This window comes from Trichomonas vaginalis, chromosome IV, assembly GCF_026262505.1.
Source record: "Trichomonas vaginalis G3 chromosome IV, whole genome shotgun sequence".
Lineage (NCBI taxonomy): Eukaryota > Parabasalia > Trichomonadida > Trichomonadidae > Trichomonas > Trichomonas vaginalis.
The window spans coordinates 11,620,794-11,647,084 of record NC_067206.1 but is presented as its reverse complement, the minus strand read 5'-3'; the positions used below and the strand labels follow the sequence as shown (position 1 = coordinate 11,647,084).

At 33.7% G+C, this 26,291-nt stretch overlaps 10 protein-coding genes and 4 pseudogenes across 14 annotated transcripts, besides 7 other annotated features; 7 read left to right on the top strand and 7 right to left on the bottom strand.

Moving 5' to 3' along the window:
* Positions 1 to 18,108: part of a mobile genetic element that runs on past the window's edge.
* TVAGG3_0073220 (phage tail repeat-like family) lies at positions 473 to 865 on the top strand (the record flags this gene model as incomplete). Its single annotated transcript, XM_051221806.1, has 1 exon — positions 473 to 865. The coding sequence occupies one exon, from the start codon at positions 473 to 475 to the stop codon at positions 863 to 865; it is 393 nt and encodes a 130-aa protein (XP_051106792.1).
* TVAGG3_0073210 (KilA, N-terminal/APSES-type HTH, DNA-binding family) lies at positions 5,531 to 5,956 on the top strand (the record flags this gene model as incomplete). Its single annotated transcript, XM_051221805.1, has 1 exon — positions 5,531 to 5,956. A coding segment is annotated over one exon (426 nt), but the record flags the coding sequence as incomplete, so codon positions are not given.
* Positions 6,389 to 7,330, top strand: TVAGG3_0073200 (organellar and viral DNA polymerase type B; the record flags this gene model as incomplete). The annotated part of the gene is made up of 1 exon (XM_001297332.1): positions 6,389 to 7,330. One exon carries the CDS (start codon positions 6,389 to 6,391, stop codon positions 7,328 to 7,330), a length of 942 nt encoding a protein of 313 aa, XP_001297333.1.
* On the top strand, positions 9,801 to 10,604 carry TVAGG3_0073190 (KilA, N-terminal/APSES-type HTH, DNA-binding family; the record flags this gene model as incomplete). Its single annotated transcript, XM_001316368.2, has 1 exon — positions 9,801 to 10,604. One exon carries the CDS (start codon positions 9,801 to 9,803, stop codon positions 10,602 to 10,604), a length of 804 nt encoding a protein of 267 aa, XP_001316403.2.
* On the bottom strand, positions 10,620 to 11,066 carry TVAGG3_0073180 (protein of unknown function, DUF4106 family; the record flags this gene model as incomplete). Its single annotated transcript, XM_051221804.1, has 1 exon — positions 10,620 to 11,066. The coding sequence occupies one exon, from the start codon at positions 11,064 to 11,066 to the stop codon at positions 10,620 to 10,622; it is 447 nt and encodes a 148-aa protein (XP_051106790.1).
* Positions 11,529 to 11,981, top strand: TVAGG3_0073170 (uncharacterized protein; the record flags this gene model as incomplete). Its single annotated transcript, XM_051221803.1, has 1 exon — positions 11,529 to 11,981. One exon carries the CDS (start codon positions 11,529 to 11,531, stop codon positions 11,979 to 11,981), a length of 453 nt encoding a protein of 150 aa, XP_051106789.1.
* TVAGG3_0073160 lies at positions 11,998 to 12,418 on the bottom strand (annotated as a pseudogene). The gene has a single exon. A coding segment is annotated over exon 1 (421 nt).
* On the bottom strand, positions 12,458 to 12,730 carry TVAGG3_0073150 (Poxvirus D5 protein-like family; the record flags this gene model as incomplete). The annotated part of the gene is made up of 1 exon (XM_051221802.1): positions 12,458 to 12,730. One exon carries the CDS (start codon positions 12,728 to 12,730, stop codon positions 12,458 to 12,460), a length of 273 nt encoding a protein of 90 aa, XP_051106788.1.
* TVAGG3_0073140 (uncharacterized protein) lies at positions 12,954 to 13,693 on the bottom strand (the record flags this gene model as incomplete). The annotated part of the gene is made up of 1 exon (XM_051221801.1): positions 12,954 to 13,693. A coding segment is annotated over one exon (740 nt), but the record flags the coding sequence as incomplete, so codon positions are not given.
* Positions 15,433 to 17,039, bottom strand: TVAGG3_0073130 (annotated as a pseudogene). The gene has a single exon. A coding segment is annotated over exon 1 (1,607 nt).
* Positions 18,109 to 18,310: 202 nt separating the features above from the next.
* On the bottom strand, positions 18,311 to 19,747 carry TVAGG3_0073110 (annotated as a pseudogene). Its single transcript has one exon. A coding segment is annotated over exon 1 (1,437 nt).
* A 389-nt stretch (positions 19,748 to 20,136) lies between these two features.
* TVAGG3_0073100 (protein of unknown function, DUF4106 family) lies at positions 20,137 to 20,427 on the bottom strand (the record flags this gene model as incomplete). Its single annotated transcript, XM_051221800.1, has 1 exon — positions 20,137 to 20,427. One exon carries the CDS (start codon positions 20,425 to 20,427, stop codon positions 20,137 to 20,139), a length of 291 nt encoding a protein of 96 aa, XP_051106786.1.
* Positions 20,428 to 21,087: 660 nt separating this feature from the next.
* Positions 21,088 to 21,703: a mobile genetic element.
* Positions 21,704 to 21,731: a terminal%2Cinverted (terminal inverted repeat of Mariner transposon ID:TVAGG3_0073070).
* Positions 21,704 to 23,007: a mobile genetic element.
* On the top strand, positions 21,800 to 22,927 carry TVAGG3_0073080 (Mariner transposase; the record flags this gene model as incomplete). Its single annotated transcript, XM_051221799.1, has 1 exon — positions 21,800 to 22,927. One exon carries the CDS (start codon positions 21,800 to 21,802, stop codon positions 22,925 to 22,927), a length of 1,128 nt encoding a protein of 375 aa, XP_051106785.1.
* Positions 22,980 to 23,007: a terminal%2Cinverted (terminal inverted repeat of Mariner transposon ID:TVAGG3_0073070).
* Positions 23,007 to 25,416: a mobile genetic element.
* Positions 23,638 to 25,317, top strand: TVAGG3_0073060 (annotated as a pseudogene). The gene has a single exon. A coding segment is annotated over exon 1 (1,680 nt).
* Positions 25,387 to 25,416: a terminal%2Cinverted (terminal inverted repeat of MuDR-2_TvMULE3 transposon ID:TVAGG3_0073050).
* Positions 25,417 to 26,291: the final 875 nt, after the last annotated feature.

Genomic DNA, 26,291 nt, shown 5'->3' with positions numbered 1-26,291 from the left:
GAAATAACAGACTTAAACGTTAGCCTTGAAAATAAGGTAGATAAGGGACTTATGGCTAGTGTGTTAGTGAAGAAGGCGGATAAGGAATATGTGGATGAAAAAGATAATGAAATTATAGAAAGGGCTGAATGGTATCATGAATGGACATCGAAGATTTTTAAAACTAAAGCTGATACAGGATGGGTTTCAGGATGTTTAGACCTTAAAGCAGATAAAACTTATGTTAACGATGAGTTAGAGAAGAAAGCAAATAAGACTCATACACATACAAGTTTTACAACTTTTACAGCAGATGATATTACACTAAACACAACCTTGCCAAGTAAAGGTCCAACAATACCACCGGCAAACAAGTCTTGTAGATACTTTGATATCTAATGACAATATTATTATGCATCTAAGACAGGAACTCAATGTGCTTAAACAAATTTTGCCGAATCTTATTTACCCGGTTGGCTCATTATATGTTTCAATGAACTCTACCAGACCAGAAGTAGTACTTGGTTTTGGAACTTGGACTCAAATAGTCGACAGGTTTTTGTATTGTGCAAACTCTTCAAAGGAAACAGGTGGAAGTAAAACGATTTCGGGTGAAAATTTACCTGCACACAGTCACTACATAGATTTAAGTACATCTCAAGCAGGTTGGCATAAGCATAGATATTGGGATTGGTCAGCAATGACAAAAGGTAAAGGATATGATGTTAAAGACAACGTTAAGTTTGCTATAAATTGTTACTGGAGTAACACTGAGGGAGGAGGAAACCATACACATCGCGTTTCAGGATATACACAAACAACGGGACAAAGTAAAGAATACATGCCACCTTACATGACAGTTTACGCATGGTATAGAAATGCTTAGTCGTCATTTTCAACTTCTTTAGCATATTCGTCAGGAGTTGTCTTATATTTGTTAGGAACTGTCTTTGAAAGTATACCACCTTGAACTTTGACAAGTTTGAAACGAGGTCTGACAATAGTAGTTTTATCTTCTGCTTGCAGTCTGTACATTTTACCATGTTTGCCTAAAACTTCATAGTATTCTCTTGTATACTTTCTTCTATTTTTACGAACACGAATGTGAGTACCTGTCGGGTTCCCATTGTTGTCATAGTCAATAGTATTTTCATATGGGTCGCGTTTAGGTATTTCTATTTTTACTTTGTCACCTTTCTGAAGTTTGAAGCCCGGCATTCTTTCTTGTTTGTCTCTTTTGACTAAATTATTAAATATATAGTCTTTCTCTAAGTCAGGGTTGTTTTTTCATTTCTTCGGGGGAGTGGTTTCCCAAACCTTTTTGTTTACGTTATTGTAAATATTTAAAACTTGTCTCATCTTTGCCATGGAGAAGTGTCTATATTTGTCGTCATATGACATTTCATTTGCTTCACCACCTTGTGGTTGGTTTAAGTCTCTTAACATTTTTATACATCCGTCAATGACACCAAGAGCAGAATGGTTTTGGTCGACAATGAAATATTGGTTTTACATTTTTTGAACGCAGATAGTTTTTTTACATCATCTGATTTGAAAGAACTTTCACAGTCAGATGTCAGTTTTGTTGGATGGTATTTGTCAACGAATATTGTCAAAGCAGTTTTCACATCTAAAATTTTTTGGACTGTAATGGTATGGCTTCACAGTATCTTGTGTTTTTGACCAACAAATATTAACCAGTATGGTGGTCCATCTTCTCTATACCTCGGAATGTTTTCCAAGATATCCATAAACCAAGCATTTGGTGTTGAACTAAAGATTTTTTATCATGAGTGCTTTCTTTTGTCGCTTTAGAAACATAGGGGTCCTTGTTTGGATTCGTCATTTTTTATCCTATAAGAAATGGGTTTATTTGGGCATTAGCAGGAGTTGCATCCAGATTTTTGCCCGCAGTGGGAACAATAGCTAGAGGTGCATTTTGAATTGGAAGGAAGATTTTGAGTACATTAGGTATACTTAAAGAGAAAGCACAACCTATTATAGCAAACTGTACAGAAAGGTTGGGAGGTAGCACGAGATGCAACAAATCTTATTCCAAATCCTGAAACAAGAGGAAAAGTTTCAAGGATGGATGGACAATGTAGGAAGACAAGCAGGAAACTATTATAACAAAGCAAATGACTACTATAACCAAGCAGGACACTATATGGACCAAGGTGAAAGATTCTTTAACAGAGGATATAACCATGCACAACAATGGGTAAACAATAACCAACCTCAACTGCCTCAAACGTGGGGAATGTAAAGTTTTTTACTGAGATGAAATGAACAATGCAGCATTGAGACAAATAAGTTCAAGATGGATTTGTCGGCTTCCAGCAGTTACACCACGTGTTTGTCAAGTTCTTCCTATACCTCAGGAAGTTTTAGACCGACTTAAAAAAACCTAAACAACCAGTTGAAAACAAACCAAACTAAAATTTTTTACTGAGATGAAATGACCGAAGAAGTTGAAACGGTAGATTTGACACCACAAACAAAAAGTTCAGAACCATTGTCAAAACCTGTCAAAGAACTTACAGATGAAGAGAAAAATTCAATAATAGAAAGTGCCAGGTCTGGAAATACAAACCCTAACTACAAAGTCACTTTTCATAAAAATGGAACGGCTAGTATCTCAAAAAGAAAACAGACTCTCACAAATAAAATATTGAAGTCTGAAGGAGCTTTCGAGACAACAGATGGAAAAGTTTACTTCACTGACCAACAGTTCATTATAGAACATCTCATTGACTTAGAGTCGAATATTCTAAACTTTACAACAAACACAAAAAGTTGAAAGGAAAACAAAAACAAATGGCATATGATATTTATGAAGATGTTGACGACACAACTGTTCCTGCAAGTGAAGTAAAGTCAGAGGAACCGAAAAAGTGACGAAAAACCGATAGAAGAAGAAAAACCAAAAACTGAAGATAAACCAAAACCAAAGTTTAGTTTCCAAACTAAACCAAGTCAACCTTCATTAGCTGGTATGGGTTGGCGTCAAAGACTTATGGCAGCAGGTGGTTATGTAAAGTAAAGAAAAAAATATTTTTTTATTTTTATAAAAATGCCCCATATAGAATGGATAGAAAGTCTGCTAGAATAAAAGCAGAGTTACAAAGATATGGTTGGAGAGTTTTCGAAGAAGTTTAAATATAGAAGGGAAGACCCATAAAAGTCTATGACAAATTGTCTGGTCTTCGCTACGAAATGGATTTGGAAACAGCACGTGCCAATTATCCAAACAGACTAGAGAGGTTAGAAGAAGAAACGTCTTATGAACATGCCTTTCGATGTGTTAAACATTGCATGAAGTAAAAAATTTATTTTAAAAAAAATGACATTTTTTTATTTTATTTGAAATGTACGCTGAGTTTGTTGGAGAAGACCGTTGGGAAACTTGTTTTGTTAGATGAGAAATATGAAATGGCATACCATTTTAAAACAATATATTTTTACATATATTAAATGCTTCAGGTTGAAAAACAAAGAACAAAAGTAGCAGATACAAAACCGTTAGACTATATCTTTACAAATGCTGGTAGGAACTATTTCAGATGAAGAAATTTCATCCCGAGCATACAGGTTTGACTATCCAATTCGTTGGCTTCAAAGTCCTTCAGATGCAAAGGCAATAGCATTTAGAAGAGTTTTTTGTTTTCAAATAGAACTAACGCATTTATGTTCGCAGTATATTTTCATGGGCAGTATAAAGGTTCTGATGGTCTATATAGACAAATTTGACGAAAATGAGAATCTTTACAGTTCGTTCAGACGAAAGTCTTGAAAAAACTCTAAATGACTTTCAAACTCAAATGAACAAATATTATTGGGAATTTCAAGAAAAATACGACTCTTTACTAAATGGAACATACTATCTGAAACTAGAATATGAAAGATGAACTCCACCGTTTTCATTTCAAAAGATTGAAATTAAACCTCCAAGGATACAGAGTTTTTTATTTTGGAAAGTAGACAAACGTTCTTGGGCACAATTTCTTCGGTTTACTAAACCAGAACGAACCATTACCACCAAGATGGTCCATTTAAATTTATACTTCCACCAGCAGATTTGACAGTTTATAGAAACGTGTTTGACCCTCAAAATGTTATGTGTCATGCAAGTTTCAGTTCAAGCAACAATAGTTTTCTATGTATTGTAAGGACTTTTATGACTTTGCTTCTAAATTCTACGAACCACCTAGTAACAGTTTCTCTGACTTTCAAGTTTGGTTCACAACAAATGGTGTGCAACATATTATTCCATTGTACTATGACTTTTATCTCGAATTGTCTTTCATATATAACTACGGAAAAGTGCTGAAAAAGTATTGAAAAATAATGTTTATGTTAGCATGTTAGATCTAACACGTTTTCTAACACGTTTTCTCACCTCATGAATTTTCATGATTTCATCGTAAATGTTTTGTCAAGACTTCTTCGTAAATGATTTGTCAAACATGAACGTACATGCTTTGTCAAACATGAACGTACATGCTTTGTCAAGACTTCTTCATCGTAATGAGCGTAAATCAGACAAAAATATAATTTAGGGTAGAAGGTTAGATCTAACCTGTTTTCTAACCTCTTTTCTCACCTCTTGAATTTTCATGAATTTCATCGTACATGCTTTGTCAAACATGAACGTACATGCTTTGTCAAGACTTCTTCGTAAATGTTTTGTCAAACATGAACGTACATGCTTTGTCGAAACTTCTTCGTAAATGTTTTGTCAAACATGAACGTAAATGTTTTGTCAAGACTTCTTCATCGTAATGAGCGTAAATGACCCAAAAATAATGTTTAGGGTAGAAGGTTAGATCTAACCTGTTTTCTAACCTCATTTCTAACCTCTTGAATTTTCATGAATTTTCCCGAAATAAAAAATAAAGTTAGTTTTATTTTGTATTTTTTTGTATAAAAGATATGATTTCAGGGATTTTTTTGACGAAGTGTTACTCTTCACTTCGTCAAAAAATAACAGTTATCTAATGAAAAAGTGTTATTTTTTGTATTTTTTTGTATGTTAGATATGATTTCAGGGATTTTTTTGACGAAGTGTTACTCTTCACTTCGTCAAAAAATAACAGTTATATAATGAAAAAGTGTCATTTTTTGTATTTTTTTGTATTTGACGAGAATGTTTAGGGTAGATGGTTAGATCTAACATGTTTTCTAACACGTTTTCTAACCTCTTGAATTTTCATGACTTCTTCATCGTAATGAGCGTAAATGTTTTGTCAAGACTTCATCGTAAATGTTTTGTCAAGACTTCTTCGTAAATGTTTTGTCATGACTTCTTCGTAAATGTTTTGTCATGACTTCTTCGTAAATGTTTTGTCATGACTTCTTCGTAAATGTTTTGTCATGACTTCTTCGTAAATGTTTTGTCATGACTTCTTCGTAAATGTTTTGTCATGACTTCTTCGTAAATGTTTTCTAACCTCATTTCTACCCTCTTGAATTTTCATGAATTTTCCCGAAATAAAAAAATAAAGTTAGTTTTATTTTTATTTATTTTTTTATTTTGTATGTAAGAACAGATATGTCAGTCGAAGCAAAAACGTTCACGAACAAATCTAATGGCGAAACATTCACAAAAGGCACTTATAACGGTATTGAAGTCTTACGTAGAGACAAGGATGGTTATATAAATGCAACAAATATGTGTCAGCAGTTTAGGAAAGACTTTAGAAAGTTGTTGGAAAATAAGTCCTGGGAAGAGTATTATAAGGCATTTTGTGAAGAATATAGCAACCGCCGGAATTCCGGCGGTTGGTTTTTATACAAAATTCATGCAGGAATTCCTGATGAAATCAGACAGGTTAGAGGAACGTATGTAGACCCAAGACTTATAAACTATATAACAATGTGGGCTTCTCCAAAATATTGCATAGCAGTTGGAAAAATTATGGACTCCATAGACAAGAAAGTTCATGAGAAATTAGATGAAGAAGAACTCGAAGATACAGTGGAGAATGCTAAACCTTTGTTCGAAGAAGAAGTTGGAAAAATGCATGAAAAACAATTAGAACATGAACGTGAGATATGTTATGGTTATAGAGACTCTCCATACGAACTAGACCAATGGGAACAAGAAGATTTAAAGAGAGAATTTAGAGAATATGAACTCGCTAAAATTTCATTAGAAGCTGCAGAAAAGAAGTTAAAAGTTTGGGGTCGTTTTGTACAAAAATATTGTGAGTAAATGAACCATTTATTTTTATTGAATTCAGCAAAAATAATGTTTAGGGTAGAAGGTTAGATCTAACCTGTTTTCTAACCTCTTTTCTACCCTCTTGAATTTTCATGAATTTTCATGAATTTTCATGAATTTTCCCGAAATAAAAATAAAGTTAGTTTTTTATAAAATATTTTTTTTATTTTGTATGTAAAGACAGATATGATTTCAACAATCGGCACAACAACAGTTCAAACAACAACAGCACCTAACTCGTTAGTCATGAATCCTACGTCAATGTTAGTAGAGATGAAAAGCTTCATTCCTTCTTCATATACTTTCGAAACAAAAATCCAGAAGATAAAGCAAGAACTGTTAACAAGTAATTTAGACTGTAGTGCGAAAGATGAAACAAATGAACAGTATCTTTATGAAATGCAGGACATTATTGACCATTTGCCTAAACTACCTGAAATTCAGCAACAAAAACTCACTATTCCTGAATTCGATGAAATTGAAGTCAAAGCAACTGACTCAGTAGAAATAAAGAAGTTCATACGAAAGGTAAACTATGAGTTTCTAGGATTTCATTGCAACCATAAGGTTATGGACAAAGATTGCGACATGGTATATAAGAACATCTCTGACATATATAAATCGGAGGAGTTAAAGACATACGACAACTTTGTTTCATTAGTTGCTGAATGTGTTTGGGAAATAAGAGATAAAGATAGAAGAGGCAAAGTATGGAATGAACAGATAAAACCAACTGCTTCAGATTTAAAGAAAACCATTGACGCTTTAGTTGTTTTAGCAGGTAAGGTTTCAGAATATAACGCAAAAATGAACCCGCAATGTTCTAAATGTAAAGCAGCAATTAGGAAATATAACTACTCCGTCAAAGAGATAGAAAGAATGCGAAACGACTATGCAGACTTAAAGAAAGAAGCAGAAAAGCCAGCAGAAGATAAAATGGACATGTTAGAATTTCTGAACAAAAACTATCCAACAGCAGAAGATTTCCTTCTATCTGACGTCAAGAAGAAGTATAAAGAAACTTTCGGCATAGTTAAAACATTCGATGTACTAAAAGAAGAAATAGAAGCTACAAAACTGTTTAAAGTCTCACGAATTCATAACGTTTACCATGTGAAACGCTTATAAAATAACTGGGGTAGAAAAGAGGTTAGAAAACAGGTTAGATCTAACCTTCTACCCTAAACATTATTTTTATTGAATTCAGCAACAAAATTCTGAGTAAAATAATTTTTAGGGCTTGTGTCAAACCGTTGAGTTTTCACAAAATTCCAAAAATAACGTTTACCATGTAAAACGCTTATGTTAGAAAAAATGTTATTTTCTAATATTCTAACATAAACATTATTTTTGAGGAAAAAAATGAAGGTTCTATACGGTTTCTAACCGTTAACAAGCTTGCCTTTTACATTCTGCCTGAGGAAGTCTTTAACAAGCTCGTTAATTTCAATTAGGTAAATTGCCTCGTCGGTAGGTTCGACTTCGACCATTGCTACTGACATTAGCAGTACTTTTACTGACAGTAGCAGTATTTTTACTGACAGTAGCAGTACTTTTACTGACAGTAGCAGTACTTTTACTGACAGTAGCAGTACTTTTACTGACAGTAGCAGTACTTTACTGACAGTAGCAGTACTTTTACTGACAGTAGCAGTATTTTTACTGACAGTAGCAGTACTTTTACTGACAGTAGCAGTACTTTTACTGACAGTAGCAGTACTTTTACTGACAGTAGCAGTATTTTTACTGACAGTAGCAGTACTTTTACTGACAGTAGCAGAGATTTTTATCGTCCAACTTTACAAATGTAAACTTATATCGTTCTATTTTCTTCACTAGGGTCTAACACCAAAGTAACCTTACAAATGTAAACTTATATCGTTCTATTTTCTTCACTAGGGTCTAACACCAAAGTAACCTATGTACATGAAATTTCACTGCATAAAAGGAAAAAAACCTGCGCGAATCAGGATTTGAACCGAGGTCTTCGACGCCTTTAACGAGGTAGCCCATACCACTGAGCTATGAGCCGCTTGCATATTTTTAAGTAAAATATAGTATATTTGTCATACCGTGAAGGATGACCAAACTTAAAAAAATAAAGTTAGTTTTATTTTATTTATTTTTTTTATTTTGTATGTAAAGACATATATGTCAAACATTGAGTTTGAAACAGTTAGAAAGATAGACAATAACACTAAATTGGTTAGAATAGGTGATTTAAACGTAAGATACTCAAAGAAATACAACAAATATTCTTTGTCAGACATTATATTTCCATCTGGAAAGAGACCGAAGGACTGGGTTAGAAATGCTTCAACTCAGAAAATTTTGACAAGAAATCCTGAGCTTATGATATCGGTAAGATTCTATGGAACTGCAGCATATCTCATCGACAAAAGTCTTATACCAATAGTTTTGTTATGGTTAGACCCAGTTGTTGGATATAACTTCATAACATATGGTTCATTCGATACGGAACGTTGCAGTGAAGGCTTACTTTACATCGTTCAGAAACCGAAGGACTTCAATACAAAAAGATATAAGATAGGAAGGACATATAATATAACTCAAAGATATGACAGTACAGTCAATAGAGTCAAGGTTGTGTTTGCTAATGATATGAGAGCTGCTGAAACAGAACTACTTGAAAAGTTTGAGAAAATGTATGGTGCTCCCATAAAAGGTAAAGAAACGTTTGAAGTAGATGAGATAGATAAAGCTATAAAATTATTTGACGAAGTTGCTGAAAAATACATGTAAAGCGTTTATTTTTGGTCTTTTGTGAAAGTCAGAAAATAAAGTTAGTGTCATTTTTTTGTATTTTTTTGTATAAAAGATATGATTTCAGGGATTTTTTTGACGAAGTGTTACTCTTCACTTCGTCAAAAAATAACAGTTATATAATGAAAAAGTGTCATTTTTTGTATTTTTTTGTATAAAAGATATGATTTCAGGGATTTTTTTGACGAAGTGTTACTCTTCACTTCGTCAAAAAATAACATATGGCACGTGTCAAACCGTTGAGTTTTCACAAAATTTAAAAAATAACGTTTACCATGTAAAACGTTTATAAAATAACTGGGGTAGAAAACAGGTTAGAAAACAGGTTAGATCTAACCTTCTACCCTAAACATTATTTTGGGTCATTTACGCTCATTACGAAGAAGTCTTGACAAAACATGTACGAAGAAGTCTTGACAAAACATTTACGAAGAAGTTTTGACAAAACATTTACGATGAAATCATGAAAATTCAAGAGGTTAGAAAACAGGTTAGAAAACAGGTTAGATCTAACCTTCTACCCTAAACATTATTTTTGTCTGATTTACGCTCATTACGAAGAAGTTTTGACAAAACATGTACGAAGAAATCATGACAAAACATGTACGAAGAAGTCTTGACAAAACATTTACGATGAAATCATGAAAATTCAAGAGGTTAGAAAACAGGTTAGAAAACAGGTTAGATCTAACCTTCTACCCTAAACATTATTTTTGCTGAATTCAGCAACAAAAATCATGAATTTCCTTAAGATAGAAAAAATAAAGTTAGTTTTATTTTTATTTATTTTTTTATTTTGTATGTAAAGACAGATATGTCAACAACAGAGAACACAACAACTGCTATCGTTCATGAAGCCATAAATGAAGAATATGAGTACATACAGTTTAACAAACAGTTACGTCTCATTCGTTCGGTCAAAGACGATATGTACCAGATGCAAAGTATTTTGACAGCATGTTTTGCTCCAGATACCAAACATACAGACGATTGGTTCAAAAACCAAAGCACACAAGAACTTTTGAGCGAAGCACAGCGAGACCGACTTTTTTCGGGGTCGCCTAAAACTCATGAAAATCGTAAAAATTTGCCAAATGGTTTGAGAGGTTGGTATGTACATAGACTTCTTGTAAATGCTGTTGCAATGTGGGCTTCGCCTCGTTATGCTTGGTATATTTACAGACTTCTTGACGAAATTCATAGACAAGAACGTGAAGAGATGGAAAACAAGCTTGAAGCAAAAGACAAAAGCATTCAGAAAAGAATACCACGTTCGGTACCAAAAGATAAGGAAAAGAACTATAAGTATATGATTTATACTGAAGAGTTGGAGAAAGAAGAAGACAGAGATATGGTTATGTTGCATTTAGTCAGAAGAAACAACAAAAGCTTTTACGACCTTGCTAAGATTTACAAATCTGACAGAAATTGGTTCTATCGCGAAAACTTACCGATTTCAATGACCCCAAATGAAGATGTGAAACAAATAGTTCAAGATACGTTACCTCAAACACACTATGATATGAAAGGTTGTACAATACTTACCTTCAAAGAAGACTTACCGCTACTGAAAGAAAAAATAACAGAGTATTTTGACAACTTCAAACAAGTAGGGTAGATGAACTCTTTATTTTTATTGACTTTTTACAATTTGAACTTTGTTTGCGTAGATATGAATTCTGAAAGAAGTATGAGGGTCTTGTATGACTTTATACTTCTCCCAGAGTTCATGTCTGTCAAACTTACCTGCTATGGACTCTTTCATAAGTTCCATGAAATCGTCTTCGGACAATCCGGGGAAAAGTATAATGTCAGTAAGTATTCTTTTAACATCCTTACTTAAACTCTTTGCTGTCTGTACACATATTACGACTGAGATGTTAAAGTGTCTGAGCTTCTTAAGAATTCGACACATATCTTGTTCTCTGTTCTTTAACAAAGGATGAGAGGCGAAATCATCTAAGATAAGAAGACATCTATGAGGGTAAGTCTTCCAATCGTAAGATTGCAATTTCTTCGAAATGTATTCTATCTCTTTCTGTTTGTTTCTGAAGTGTTTCTTCTCTAATATTCTCTGCATTTCCTCATTTGGGTCTTTAAACTTAGAATTTATATACTCATTTATAGCATTATACTTCAAAACTCTTCTTTGGTACTTCTTTATCCAATCTAACAACTCAGTATCCTTTATACATACTAACTTAGACTTCTTTATAATATCTTTGAACGAATTGACGGTTTGGTCAAATTGACCAGAAGTACTACAAATAACAACTAACTCATAGAATGGGTTCTTCTCATCTAGTTCTTGTTGTTGTGCAGCCATTTTAAGATAAGTGAAAGTCTTACCCGACCCAGGTGGTGCAATTAGACCTGTTATACCATTCTGAGCAAATAAGAACTTGTCATGTATAGGCTTTATCTGAGCATTTTCTAACTTTCTCTTGTTCTTATTTAAAACATTCTCAAATTTCTTGTCAATGTCAGCAAACTTTTTTTCTAACATATTTTTAGAAAAATTAAAATTTTTATCTTTTAGAAAATGTCTAGCGATTTCGCTATCTATATTCGAGACAAGCTTTTCGACAGCAAAACATCTGTCGACCATAAAATCTTACATAGTGTAAACAAGAAAGGTGAATTTGTTCTAAAGTTCTGTTTCTGGGAATATGACAAGAACCATAAAACATTAAGCAGAGCAGTCTTAAAATTTGTCAATGACAGACTTGTTGACAGAGATGACGCCTCTTGGAGAGATGAAGTCCAACAAAACTTCTTAGAATGCAAAGAAGACACATGCGCTGTTCTTGAAGATGAAATAGAAAACAGAATAGATGAGCTATTAAAGGACAAAGAACTTTTACATAAATATAGTTGCGCCAAATTTGACATAACTCCACCAGAAAAGAAGAAGAGAGAAAAGAAAGAAAAGAAAGTAGAAGAAGAGAAGAAAGAACCTGAACCAGTTCCAGAGAAAAAGAAATTTGACATGTAAAAATAAAATTTTATTTTTAGAACATTTCTGGGTCAATGTCAATGTTCTCTTCCTCTTTAGGGGCAAACACTGGCTTAGACTCTAAAATCTTTTTACCCAATTTACCTTGAACTTCAACTATCTTAGACTCATAATATTCATAGTCGTCTGCTTTCTTTGGTTCATAAGGTATAACAAGTTTGTATGCTTTGCCTTCTTTAAGGTTTGAGAACCTTCTGTCAAAACTTTCTTTGACTGCTAACAAACCTTCTATGTCTAAGTCTTCAAATTTCGCACCATTTTTAGTCACAATAGCAAACTTAACTGGTTCGATGTTCCAAACTTTGCTGAATGAAGACTTTTTCAAAATGGTAGAAGTAAACATTCAAATATGTGAATGGGTCTAGTTCTTCTTTAAGTCCTGACATGTACTTGTTTACTGAGATGAATTTTGCCATCTTTTCTATCGGATAAAAAAATATTTTTTTTTTAAAAATTTACTCAGAAAAAATTTTCTTTGTATATACACCATTCTGAACATCTAAAAGACTTTTGACATTTGCCAAGAATGTTCGTTTAGACGCTGTCATATAACCATATTCTTGACAATATTGTTTATACGAATCGTACAATGACCTTTCATCTAATGACACAAAGTCAGTTTCATCTATGAACAGTTCATATACACTCTTGTTTGCTTCTAACAATGTTTGTCTCTCTTCGGTATGTGGAATTTGTCTTGGATTGAACTTAGAAATATCTAATGTCATAAAATATGAGAACAAGTGGTTGTAAAAGTCAGATGTCAAAGTTTCTGCTAAGTCGTCAAAATATTCTGTATCTTGCATATGAGAATCTGACGTTCTGACAACTACATATCTTCTGTCAGAACTTTCTAACTTCATCGGAACAGCATTGTTTGAAACCATAATGAAGTTTGCAACATTTTCACAAACTCTTTGGTCTTTATACTTTCTTTCAACAACTCCAACTTTATCTGTTATAAGACTCTTCAAAGCATCTGAGTTCAAAACTTTTGTTGTATCTATACTTTGAAGTTCATTGCAAACTATAAGTTTCATATTCTCTATTGAGGAGTTAAACTTGCCACAGATGTTTTCTAAGTTTGTCATATTCGGATTCGAATAACCTTCTAACAGTTTGCACAAGATATCTGTAAAGAATGTGTTCTTACCTGTTCCTTGTTTTCCAATTATAATGAGAGCAGTTTCATTCTTAGCACTTGGATGTTGTAAGATGTTTGCAAACCAACATAAGATATACTCATAAACTTTTTCGTTTCCATTGCATATAATTTCTTTGACATGGTCTAACCAAGCTTCTATAATATTTTCTTTCCATTCTACTTGTTCATATTTATATCCAGTGAAGATAGAATAGAAGTTTGGAGAAGGTGTATAAAATTTTATACCACGAACTGAAAAATCTTCAAGTTTTGACAATAAGATATCCCAAGCATCTAACATCTTCATGCCAACTTGTACGACTTTTATTTTCTTAAGTTTCTGTCTACATTCTTGTTCTGAAACTATTGTCGCTTTAGGTTTGTTAAATACAACATCCCATTCTTTCATAACATAACATTCTGGGGCAGAGTCGACATAAATGACTAAACGTTTCAAATTCTCGACTGCTTTGTTATAGTCTCGAAATGGACACATATTTCTGAATGCTTGGAAGTCATAAAAATCTGAAACATCTATTCTGTACATTTTTATAAAAATAAAAAAATAATATTTTTTTTTATTCTTGACTTTGTTGTTGCATTTGTTGTTCTTGAGCTATTTGTTGTTGAAGTTGTTCTTGTAATACAATACTTTCACCAGTTGCATCTTCCAATTCGAAACTTTCTGCCGTCATTGACAAATACATAGGACATAAAAGTTTTACAGGAACAAAGTTTGCGTCAACTAATGTCAACGTTATACTTGCCAAAGTGTTTGAGTTCACTAAGGTTGAAAATTCTGCATTCGAATGAACAATAGGCAAACCAGCAGAGAAAGTATTGTTATACGCATAAGTATCTTTTGGTCATAATAGTTTCTGTCGACATTCGAATAGCACTTTGAACCTAAGTTTGAAACAATATATAAGATTGGTGTGCTTAATGTCAATGGAATAGACATTCCTTGTATGACACCTTTTTCCCGTTATAGGAAACTGTTGGTAGTAAAAACCAGAAATAAGTTTTGTATTATAGCTCATATCGTTTATAGTAAAACTCAGTCGGACATCCAAACATAATGAAACCTGCTCTAGTTGCAGCACATGTTACACCCGTACTTAAAGTATTAAATAAGTCAACAAAAACCTGTTGGTGGTATATCTGAGTAAGTATCTTCAAAGGAGTATTTTTTACCATTCACAACAATAAAGTCTTCTGGTGTCAAAAGAGCAAAACAGGCTTTAGTCGTCATTGTGTTTAAGGTTAGTTTACAATACCGTCCTTGAGGACTTTGTAAGTTTGTTGTTTATAGAATTTATATGACTCAGGGTTTTTTAGTCGTAATAGTATAAACCATTATGTCTTCTGCCATTTACTTAGCAAATAAATTTTAATGAAATGTTGTGGTCGTCAAATATTTTTATAACGTCTGGGAAACTATATTTTAAGTTCAACGTTTCACCTCCTTTCATAACGTATATCTTGTCAATGACATTATATGAAACACCACAGCAACTAATGTCGGGTTCTATTTCTTTGATGTTTATATCGTCTGCCTCTGTCAAAAGTTTCAATAGTTCTTTCAAAACTTCATGAGGTGCAATGACATATGAGTTCACTTTTACAGGGTTGTGTTCGACCAAGTTTAACATTATACTTAAAGCTTGACAAATCTTCTCCTGAGTTTGAAGTTTGTCTTTCAGTTGTTGGTAGTCGTTTCGAATATCTGCAACAGAACTTAAGTCTCTGTTAACTTCAGGATATGTTGGTTCTTTTACAGGAACAATTGTTATACCATCTTCGTCTTCGTATGGTTTCCCCACTTCAACATCTCTGTCTTTGACATTGACAATAACACTTTGACTGTTTTTTGAGTTGGTGAATTTAACTTCACATCTGCCACCGCCATTAAACCTTTTGAAACACTTACGCTTTTATTTTTTCGGAAATGACATTTTACTTAGAATAAAAAGATGGACGTATTCGGATATCTCTTTGAATTGAAGCAGAACAAAGTTTATACTCACAAACAATACAAATACATTGACAGAATAGTTCTTTACACAAACAATGGAAAATGTTATAGAATAGCAGTCTTTGCTGAACCTAAATATTCTCATAAAGCAAAGAAAGTTGGTATAACTGAAATGGTGAAAGTTCTTGAAGCAGACAAAAATATAACTTCAAAACTGACCGATATTTCTAAAGGTAAGTTTATAATACAATATTATGTCAAAACTGGCGTACTGTCAATATTTGACGGAGAGAAGTCAGTTCAAGAACAACTTACTGACCTGCTGCCAAAATCTGCTCTATGGAAGCTGTCGTTATGCCAATCTGAGGAGCCCCAGCAGGTTTCATCGAACGAATCTTCAAAAGAGCATCTTCCGTGAAAAGTGCTATTGGTTTTGTAAACTTCTTTGCTTTCAATTCATCTGGACCGTCTCTGTCACCAGTATATTGTATTTGTACAGTACCAACAGTTGAAATACCACCCATAAAGTCTTCTGAGTCAGCAAATGGAATGCCAAGCCAAAAGTTTGAACGGTCTCCATTTGTATATTGAGTTTTTTGACCTCCTGTATGAGTCCATACTTTCACATATGGCATAATAGAACTTTGCATTTCAGGGTTAATGGTTGTTGTGAAGTTGTTGTTAAAGTTCATAGCATCTAATGTCAAGTTGTATGACCTCATATCCTCAACTGTAGAATATTCTTCTCTTGGATAATATTTGCCATCTATGTTTATATGATATTTAATACCAGGGTTGTAGAAACAAGAATAGTCATTTATAGTTCGTCTGAACAGTACAAACATAGTATCTGCATGTTTCATTGCAGTTGTTAAAGCAATATCTGTTCTTGCACCTGGGTCAGCACTTTGGTTTCCAACTTCACCTGCAAAGTCTTTGACAGATATTTGGTGTATAGGGAACATAAGTGGAACTGCAATATATTTGGCAGCTAAAGCATTTGAAATATCTGGGTCCAACATATAGACTGCAAGTCTGCTTTCTATTCTCTTGCATTCAAACTTTTCGCATGTGAACTTAACTGGGTCCCAAGCAGTTCCAGCAGCATTGAAATAATAGTTTACTTCATTGTTGAAGTTTGAGAAACCAAAGTCTAAGTCAACTTTGTCTTTGCAAAATTCGGCGAATGACGTTTGATCTGTTCCCTTTACGTCTGTAATAGTGAATGGGTCTTGTGTTGGTGCAATGACTAAGTTATTTTTGCTTGGAGTAAGTTCAATAGAAATTTTTCCTGCCCAGTTTGGCAAGTATCTTAAAAACCTGAAGATGAGGAAAGATGACAAAGGAACTCTAAGTTTCAGTTTTACTTTAGTGGCAGCAGTTCCATCTGAACCAGAAAGGTTAACATAAACTCCTGGAACGTTAGGGTCAAGTCTTCTTATTTTCTCAATAGTTGCATACTGGTCTGTTTGTTCTCTAGCTTGTGGTTGTACTGAGTTTCTCAAAGCGAACCATTCATAGTTTGCCCATGTTACTGTTTGAACTAAGTCAGAGTTAGAATATATCTTATATCCATGAAAACTTCTGGAGCATATTGGTATCCGACATAGAAAATTCCATTTGCAACCTTTCTTGTCAGACAACTTGGCAGAAGGTTTTATTTCAATGTCTTGTTCCACGTATAAGAATGAGTTGTCAATAGAAATAATATGAAACCTGTCGCAAGCAATATCTACTGTTGTTGAAGAGCCTTCTCCAAACTCACCTACGTTTCCATAAGAAACAGCAGTTGTAATTCGTAAGTTCCAGGAACTATTTCTGACCTTCTAATGGCATTGTCGCATTCGTTTATCCATTCGGAAACATTCCGTTTCATGGCATCCAAAACTGTTGGCGTAATATTCTGAGCGGCGTACATTTCATATGGGTAAAAATATAGAATAGTTGGATTTATGTGTCATAATTGTTTCGACCAAGCTTTACTTTCTTCCTGACTGAGTTTTAACTCTTCTTTTTCCTTCATTGCCACTACTTTCACTAGATGAAGTTACTTCTTCACTACTTTCACTTTGTTCTACTTCTTCTCTTCTTCTTTGGTGTCGCTTTTGGTAACTTGCCCTCTGCTTCAAGTTGTTGCATCTTTGCCTCATGTTCACCTAGTATGTTGTAAATTTCCATGTCCTTTTTGCCTTTGGGCTCTGGTCGCCCATCTCAGGTAACCTATATTCCTAGAAAAGTTTGTCATAGTTTGTTATTTGAGTCTTCGCGTATTGTTTGCTTGACTCTTTCCTGAGTTTCCGGTTCAAGCTCTTCAAACAGAGCTTGTCCATATGGAATAAGCTCGTTTCCAAATATATGTTTTGTAGCCATTCTGGTTTTCTTTCCATGTAACCAATAATATCTTTTGTGAATGGGAAAGCTTTTACCCAATGTTTCAGTCTTGCGTCATTTATTTCTGTAGTTGGTTTTATTTTGTCAAGGAACGTGTTTTTCAATACTAACATTTCATTTGGTACTGTCCATTTGAGTTTTCTTAAATATTCATCCCTTCTCAGTTCATTGTCTGCAAAGTAAGTTTTTATGACATTTTGCAAACTTTCGTTTGCAAGGTCATGTACAATAGGTTCTCTTCCTTCTCTCTCCCTAACTTTCTTTCTAAACTCTTCACCAAATATACCATCTCTATGGTTCTGTGTAGTTCTTTGAGATAAATGTTCTAGAACGTCAGTGTTATATTTCCTTCAGCCATGTTCATTTCATACTGGTCCAAAATATCTGCATGTTTCATATCTTTCAATGGCATTAAAGCCGCGCTGAAAATACCAGCTATATCTGGTTCACCATTCACTTCCATTGCGTCTACAACTTCTTGGAATTGTGGTTGTAAGTTTATGAACCACCTATCCGGATTAGCTTTATGACCCCATCTCATTGTAGTTCCATAGTCTGCAGAAACAAAAGTAGGTTGTTTCCATTTGGTTAGGTTCTGAATGAACTTTTAAACAATGTTTCATTTCTATATGTTTTGTTGAAATTTAACCTTTTATTTTCACCGAGTTCAGCCAAAGATTGAACGTTATATGGTCGTAAGTAAAAAGGATTATTGTATTTGCGTACATTTTCTTTCAGTACTTCCATTCTATGCTGAATATTTTCATCTGATGTTGGAGTCTTTGTATGTCGGCGAACATTTTTCGATATTCTTCTACTATGTCAGCCGAATTTTTCTTAGACTCTTGGAAAGATTCCATATTCACCTCATACTCTTGTTGAGGGTCAAGATTTTTCGGCTGTTCCAAATCTTCATCTAGTTCTGTGAAGTTAGTTTCCAAAGGAGGGACTTGTTCGTTTCCTTCAGGCTCTTCTAGCTGTTGTTGCTGAACTATTTCTTCCATGTCTGGTTGTATCTGAACTTCTTCCTGTTGAGTTTCTTGTACCTCATCTGCTGGCATTTCATATATTCCGAGACCGTTTTTTAACAAGTTCCCTATCTAAGTCATCCGGACTCATAAACCTTTCTTCTTTCGTTCCGTCTCTATTTTTTACGCGTTTCATGAAGAGAGTTGAATTATCATTTAGCTCTGACACCAAATATCTCGGAGTAAATTCATTCATGTCATTTGGATGATATGCTATTAAATCATATCCCTTAGCGAGCTTGTATTTTCCAGGTTTGAAATTATATCCCATTTGGTGCTGAACCATAAAGCTAAATAGGTTCGGGTCAGTATTTCCTTCCTTGAACTTTCTAATAGCTTCTTTATATCTGTCACTAAAGTCAAGAGTATCTGGGTAACCATAATCTTCCTTAAGCATTTTTAAGAATTCTTGGTTTCCTTGTTCTCTACTTCTTTTATGTCCTTGCTCTGTTTGTGGTTGTTGTTGTGCAGGGTTTTGAACTGTTGGTTGCTGTGCTGGTTGTGGAGATGGTTGCTGTGCTGGTTGTGGAGGTGGTTGTTGTGCTGGTTTGGTTGCTGTGCAGGGTTTTGAACTGTTGGTTTTGTTGTAGTGTTTTGAACTGTTGGTTGTGGTGCTGGATTTTGAACTGTTGGTTGTTTGTTGTTTTTGGTGCATGCCTGTGTCTGTGTCCATGTGACGATGTAAATGTTTTAGGTAGTCCTGGTGCAGGTGCTTCTCTTGGAGGGTTTGGTGTATATAAGTTCCACCAGCTGGCACATATGTTCCATCTGCAGCATAATGTCCTACCTGACTTTTCGTCTTAAGAAAGCATTTACTAGGTCTGTTTTGGTCTGTTGTAACTCTTTTTCTTGACTTTCCACAACAGTTGCTCTAACGGCGTCATAGGCACTTTGAACTGCCTGTCTCGTTGCCTGCATCTGTTATTTTCGTCATATTTTGTGCTACTTCTTTTAACTCTTTGTCGAAACCTTCAGACTTCAGTTTCTTTCCAGATGAGAAGTCGTTCACTAGTTTCACCTTACTATGAAGAGCTTCGAAGGCGTTCTTAAAGTCAGCATTCATTAAAGCTTCATTTGAACTGTCTTCATCCGCTTGTATTTTTGTCCTTATTGACCCTATAAGTTGGGCTGCTTTAGCGTTGCTTGGGCATCTAACCAGTCATTATTAGCTTTTATATATTCTGCCGCTTTTCATTGCCTTTTGCATGGCTGCGTCGTTATTTTTACTTTCTTGTGCTAAGTTTTCATACTGTACGGTTTGGTTTTGCAACTGTAAAAGTTTTTCTGCCTTTACATTTGCTTCAACTTCTTTTTTATACTCATCGCTATCCATATATGTCTTCAGGGCTTTTTGTTTTATTTCTTCATCTTTCAGTACTTTATATTGAGTAGTATGGTTTTTCAAATTTATAACATCTTGTTCCATTTTTGCTACTTCTGCTGCTTTTTCTGACACTTTTTTCGCATATTCCTCTGTACTTAGTTCTTTCAGTTGTTCTTCTTTCTTCTTTTTCTCTACGTTTAACTCATTGAGTTTCTTTGTGTGTCTGTCATATTCTAGTTTCTTTTCGTTTTCACTTATTTGTTTCTGTATGTCTATATTTGATTTTTGAGTGAACTCAAATTCATTTGACTTTGAGGGTTATAAGCTGTTCCGTCTGCAGCTCCACCATAGCCTGCCATTTTCGCTAAAAGTGCCGCTCTTAAACCTCCACTCTGTGCACCAATAACTCGGTTTAAAAGCATAGGGTTGCTTGACATTTGTTGCAACATAGTGGGGTCATTCATCATTTGTTGTTGCAACTGTTGTTGTGGTGTCAGTTTTACTATTGGATGTTTCAATGCTCCCTTCCTCTTACGTATATTCTTACGTAGCTTACGTGGCATTTTAAGTGAAGTTAAAAAGCGGTTTTTGTAGTTTAAAACATGCGGCTGTCACTTTTTTGTTTGCATATCTCTTATATAGTGAAAAACGGTTTTGTCACTTTTAAAAAACGGAGTTGTCTGTCACTTTTTAAACACGGTTTTGGTTTTTATCACCGGCTGGTCGGCTGGGGTTCGGTCCTCCTCTTGGGTCTTGGGCAAAATTCTTAGGGCTAGAAGGGGCGCAGCCCCTGGAAGCCCCACATACCTGACCTAATTAAAAGTATTATATTTTTAAAATTAAATAGTTTTTCAATTTTTTTGAAGGAATTGAGATACTTCCCACGACAATAAAATTGAGAGGTTTACATTATGACTGATCTTAGCATGCAACAAAACATGCTTTTTAAATAAAAAACAATTTTGATGAAAACCATAAATTAATTTAAAATTGAAATAAATTTTTGAAATCTATGAGATTGAATAAAAAAATTTATAGTGTAGATATTGATATAGATATAGATGTTAATTTTAATATGATATTTGATAAAATTTTTTTTATCAAAACATACTGATAATAGGTTGACATGTAATATGATATTTTGCCTTGTAAATATATTTGGTCGGCAAAATAACCCAATTACTCTTATTTTGAGTTCACTTCCACCATTTCGTCTTATGATAATAATATATTTTACTATAAAATTATACCTCAAATTCAAATATTTAAAATATTATTTACATAATTATCTCAAAATTATATTTTTATATATTATTTTTCATATGTATAAATCATATAATCTATATCTATGCAAATCTCATCTAAAATTTTTTGAAACAAACCGCTACCATTTTATAATGGTCCATCTTAAATTCATCATAAATTCTGGTTCATGTTAGTACCAGAGTCTTCAAATCTCAAACACTCTAGTACCAACATGTACCAGACGCGAGTTTCCAATGCCCTCGTACGATTTTCTATTAAGATCTTCTTGAATGAGAAGGTCTTCATAGAAACTCGTACGAGGGCTTCTCTTTTAAATACTCTGGTACCTGCTGGTATCGGAGTCGACTTTACAGCCCTTTCCCCAATTTTGAAGCTGGGGAAAGTTTTCAAGCAATGAAAGGGAAGCTCTCGCTATGAAGTGAAAATCTAGAATTTTTACCTCATAGCGAGTAATCCTTTGTTAATTGCTTGAAAACTTTCTTCAAATTATCAAAATTTCGAGGAAAGTTTCCTTGCTTCAAAGTAGAGATGGAGCCCTTTGAGCCACTGCATATAGGTCAGTGACTTAAAATATAGGGTGTCCAAAGGTGCGTTTAGCACAGCGCTCTATATGAGACTATTAAAGGAGATATATGCTGATTATAAATATATAATAAAAAATATGAATATATGTATATGATGAGTAAGTTGTATTTTGGCGCCATGCCGGGATATAAAATGAATTTTGAGACAAGAGGCGGTTTCGCGGGAAATTTTGGCGGAATTTTTTTCATTTTTTTAATGAATCATAAAGAAAACATCCTCGCTCTTGCAAAAAAATGCAAAGACTGTAAAAAAATCTACGAGACATTGGTAAAATGCTTCGGTATGGATGCTCCTAGCTATTCCACTGTAACGTATCATGTTAGGATGTATCACTTCATGAACAAAAAGGCGCCCATCATAAAAATTGACAAAAAATCGCCGGATCAAAGAAAAATCAAAGCAATTCTTCAAGCGCTAGATGAAGACCCAAGGGCATCACTCAGAAGGATAGAGGAGATGACAAAGATACCAAGTACAACAGTCAGTTATTATCTGCACAATTATTTGAACTACAAACTAGCGTATACACGTTGGGTTCCGCACAACCTTAATTCAGTTCAAAAAAAATCTAGAGTCCAATCTTCGAAAGAGCTCCTCTCTATATTGGGTGCGTATCAATCCAAGAAGTTTCGCTTTTTAGTAACAGGGGACGAGTCTTGGTTTCAATATGCAACAGAAGCCAAAATCATGTGGATCCCGAAGGATGAAAATCCGCAAACATTCCCGAAGAAAAAAATTGACACACCAATGATTATGTTGTCGGTTTTTTGGGGCGTGAATGACATCATCGCAATTGATATTCTTCAAAAACCTAATACGATGAATGCTCAGTATCTAATTGACAATGTTCTTACTCAAATTATCAATTCTGATGAGTCTGAGAAATCCAAACAACAAAAACAAAAGTTTGCAATTCATTTTGATAATTCAAGAGTTCACAAAAGTCATAAGGTAATGAATTACTTGGTGGAAAACAATGTCAAAGTTGTTCCAAACCCAATTTATTCACCTGATATTGCACCCTCTGACTTTTATTTATTCGGCACGCTAAAAAAGAGAGCTGAAGGACGCGAATTCGCGAGTCCAGATGATCTTGAAAATTTTGTAAGAGAGCAATTTGAGCAATTTTCTCATGATGATTTAAAGCGTGTCTTTGAAGCCTGGATCGATCGCTGCGAACGCGTGATTGAATCCAATGGTGATTATATTTAAATAAACTTTATATATATGTAACTTGTTTATTTCTATTCGCAGTATTCAGGTTTGTGCTAAACACACCTTTGGACACCCTATACTCCATCTCTACTAGAAATCGCCAAAATTTGGGTCGCAATCTTTGAAATGCGACGCAAGTTTTGGCAATTTCGCGAGGGACTTGCTCCATTTGGTGCATAGATTCACACTCTATGCACCAGATGGAACAATTCTTTCGCTGACAGCGGGAAACTTTGTCTGAATAGTTTAACATTCAGACAAAGTTTTCCGCTGTCAGAGAGGGAATGGAAGGGTAAGAGGTATATATTCATAATGTATACCTCTTACTCTTCATTCCCTCAAGAAAGTTCAAAAACTTGGGTGCAATCAGAACTGATTGCACCCAAGTTTTTGAATTTTATAAGGAATTGTTGGCTATGATGTACTGATCATGAATCAGTACATCATAGCCAACAATTCTACCTTTTAACCAAAGATAATTGATTCGTATGTAAAATATTAAGCTAAAATTTCTCTTTCTTTTAGTACACATTCTTCCATTTCGTGTACATGTATCATATATTAAGTACTAGTTATCTATTCTATATCCTTTATCCCAATTTAGATACTCAAAGATAATTCTTTTTCAGAAGAAAAAAAATATTTTCTATTAAACCGTTATTTTTTCAATGTGAGTTTTCAATTTTATTTTTCCTTTTTGCTGCTCAATGCAACATCCTCCACCCGATCCTCCATGCGAGGTTGATCAAGCCATAGGATATTTAGAATATTCTCGTTTTGTTATAGCTGCAGAGCTGCATGGTAACATAAGATTTGTCAAAGACCCACAAAAACTATCAATTGGAACAGGAGTATTAATCTACCACCGATGCGAATACGAAGGCTGCCCAGCAGGCTTTAAATTTATTAAAAATTTCGACAATTACATTTTTAAATCTGCAAACTTAACTCATATTCACTCAGGACCACCACCACAACATAAAAATACACCTACAAGTGGTACTTACCGTGCTTGGATTAAAAAATTTCTCATGAATCACGGAAGTCCACTTAATGCAACACAAGAAGTCAACAAAACGCTTGAAATACCTAAAGATCATACTTGTATTCACATGACTATGAAACAAACTGCAATCAATCAATTGAAATATTATTTACAACAAAAAGATCTTATGAGATCTTTACCAGACATATCTTTAAATCAATTTCAATCTTTACAAAACTATGTTAATCAATGGGAAGATCAACATGATGACCTTATTTATTTTGACATTCAAGGTGAAGATACTGATTTTCCAGACAAATTGGTTTTTATTTACTCTGATAATGATATGATCTCTCAAATTCATGAAAAACCACCAATTTATCACTTAGACTCTACGTTTAAATTAATTATTCATGGATTTCCTTTTTATGTATTAGCTACCAAATTTGCTAATACTCATTCTATCCCTTTGTGTTATTTTATAATATATCCAGATAATAGTGAAAATATTTCTTTTTGCTTAAGTAAATATTTTGAAACAACTCACACAGAACCTGAATTTATCATGTCTGACTGTGCACTAAACATTTTCAACGGGATTAGGAATTCATTTCCGGAGTGCAATATCTTTTGGTGCGCGCTACATGTAATACGCGCACTTAAAAAGAATCTCTCAAAGATAAATGATGAAGAGATTAGATCAGAAGTCAAAAAATTTATGAACATTTTATGTTATTATCGTGATTGCACAGAAGAAGATGCTGCAAAAATGTATAAAGAGCACATTATTGATAAAATTCAAGATCAATTGGAATTTAATTAATACTTTACACGTCAGTGGGACATTCATAAACAACAGTGGATAGCCGCTGCCAGACCAAATGAATTAACCGTTGTGAATAACGTTTCTGAATCTTTATTTAAAAAGATAAAATATCACGATTTTGGCTGCGTTAAAAATCAAAGAATTGATGTTTTTGTCAAAAATCTTTTAGAAGAAGTTGCACCCAATTACTTTTATCGTATTAAAAACGATTTACTTCAAACAGGTTTTATTCCTTCAATTAGAATTCGCGAGCCTCGATTGACAGATTATAAAACAAAATTGAAAAGAGAAGTTCAATCACGTTTATACCAAGTATTAAATTTTGTTCAGAATCAAGAAGCCAATTTGAATCCATTAAGATTTTTATTGGAAAATGCTGAAGAAAAACTTTCTCAAATAAATGAGAAGATACAAAATTCAATTACATATTTAAGATCGTTTGAAATTCCAAATGAATTGTTAGATACGTATATGTTAGAAATTAATGAATTTTGTTATAATTCTCCAGGTTATATTTTAGAACATTTCGAAGAATTTTTGGAGGATTTCAAAGAAAAGAATAATTTAATAGACTAAAAAATTTATTATTTTTATTTATTGTGAATTTTAAATTGTCACTTTTTAAGTGTTACCCCCTATTGAAAGTGTCACTTTTTCGGAAATTCTTATATACTCGAAACTTTACCGGTTTATGGAATAATTGATGACAAAAGTCGTTATTTGTTAGCATTGAAATTGCTTCGTAACAAAAGTTCAACAGAAACTTCAAAAGTGGCAATTGCAACAGTTCAAAAATATGGAGCACCTTTCTGTTTCTGGTCAGATAACGGTAAAGAAAATGAGGGAGAGTTTACAAAATTTTTGAGTACTTATGACATTCAAATCAGAAAATCAGCTCCATACATGCCACGTCAAAATGGCAAAATTGAACGCCTCTGGCCATCACTGGACAAAAATGCTCCAAAGTCTTCAGAATTTGAGAGCATCAATCAGGAATTGGAAGAATTCAGGCAAAAATACAATGACATGCCACATGGCGCTCATCCAAAAATTGGAGTTCGACCATACACTCCAAGAGAGGTTTACAACAAATTTAAGAAATGGACCAAGGATGATAAACCGCTCTGGAAAAAATGTGTTAATAAGCAGTGGGAAGTTGAAGAGATTCCAAACTATTGAAATATTCTATATTTTTTCAAAAATTCTCATTCAAATTTGAATTTGGTTTTCAAAATTATGAATAAACATTATTTTTATTAAACTTGATTTTTAGCTCTAAAGAATCAAAAGAATTTAGCGAGAAAGAATATGCAGCTCATATAGGGGTAGATAAAGATATATCTCGAAAAAAATTGAATTTATTGTAAAGAATGAAGAAGTTCATTTTAAGATTGAGTTGATTTTCAACCAAAACGAGAGAGCATGCAGGCAAATGAAATTCGAAAAGTGAAAGGAATGACATATGCAAAAGAAAAGATTCAAATAACGCAAGCGAAATATAGATCAGTTAAAATCACAATAAAATTTCGATCTTTTCTACAGGGAACTAA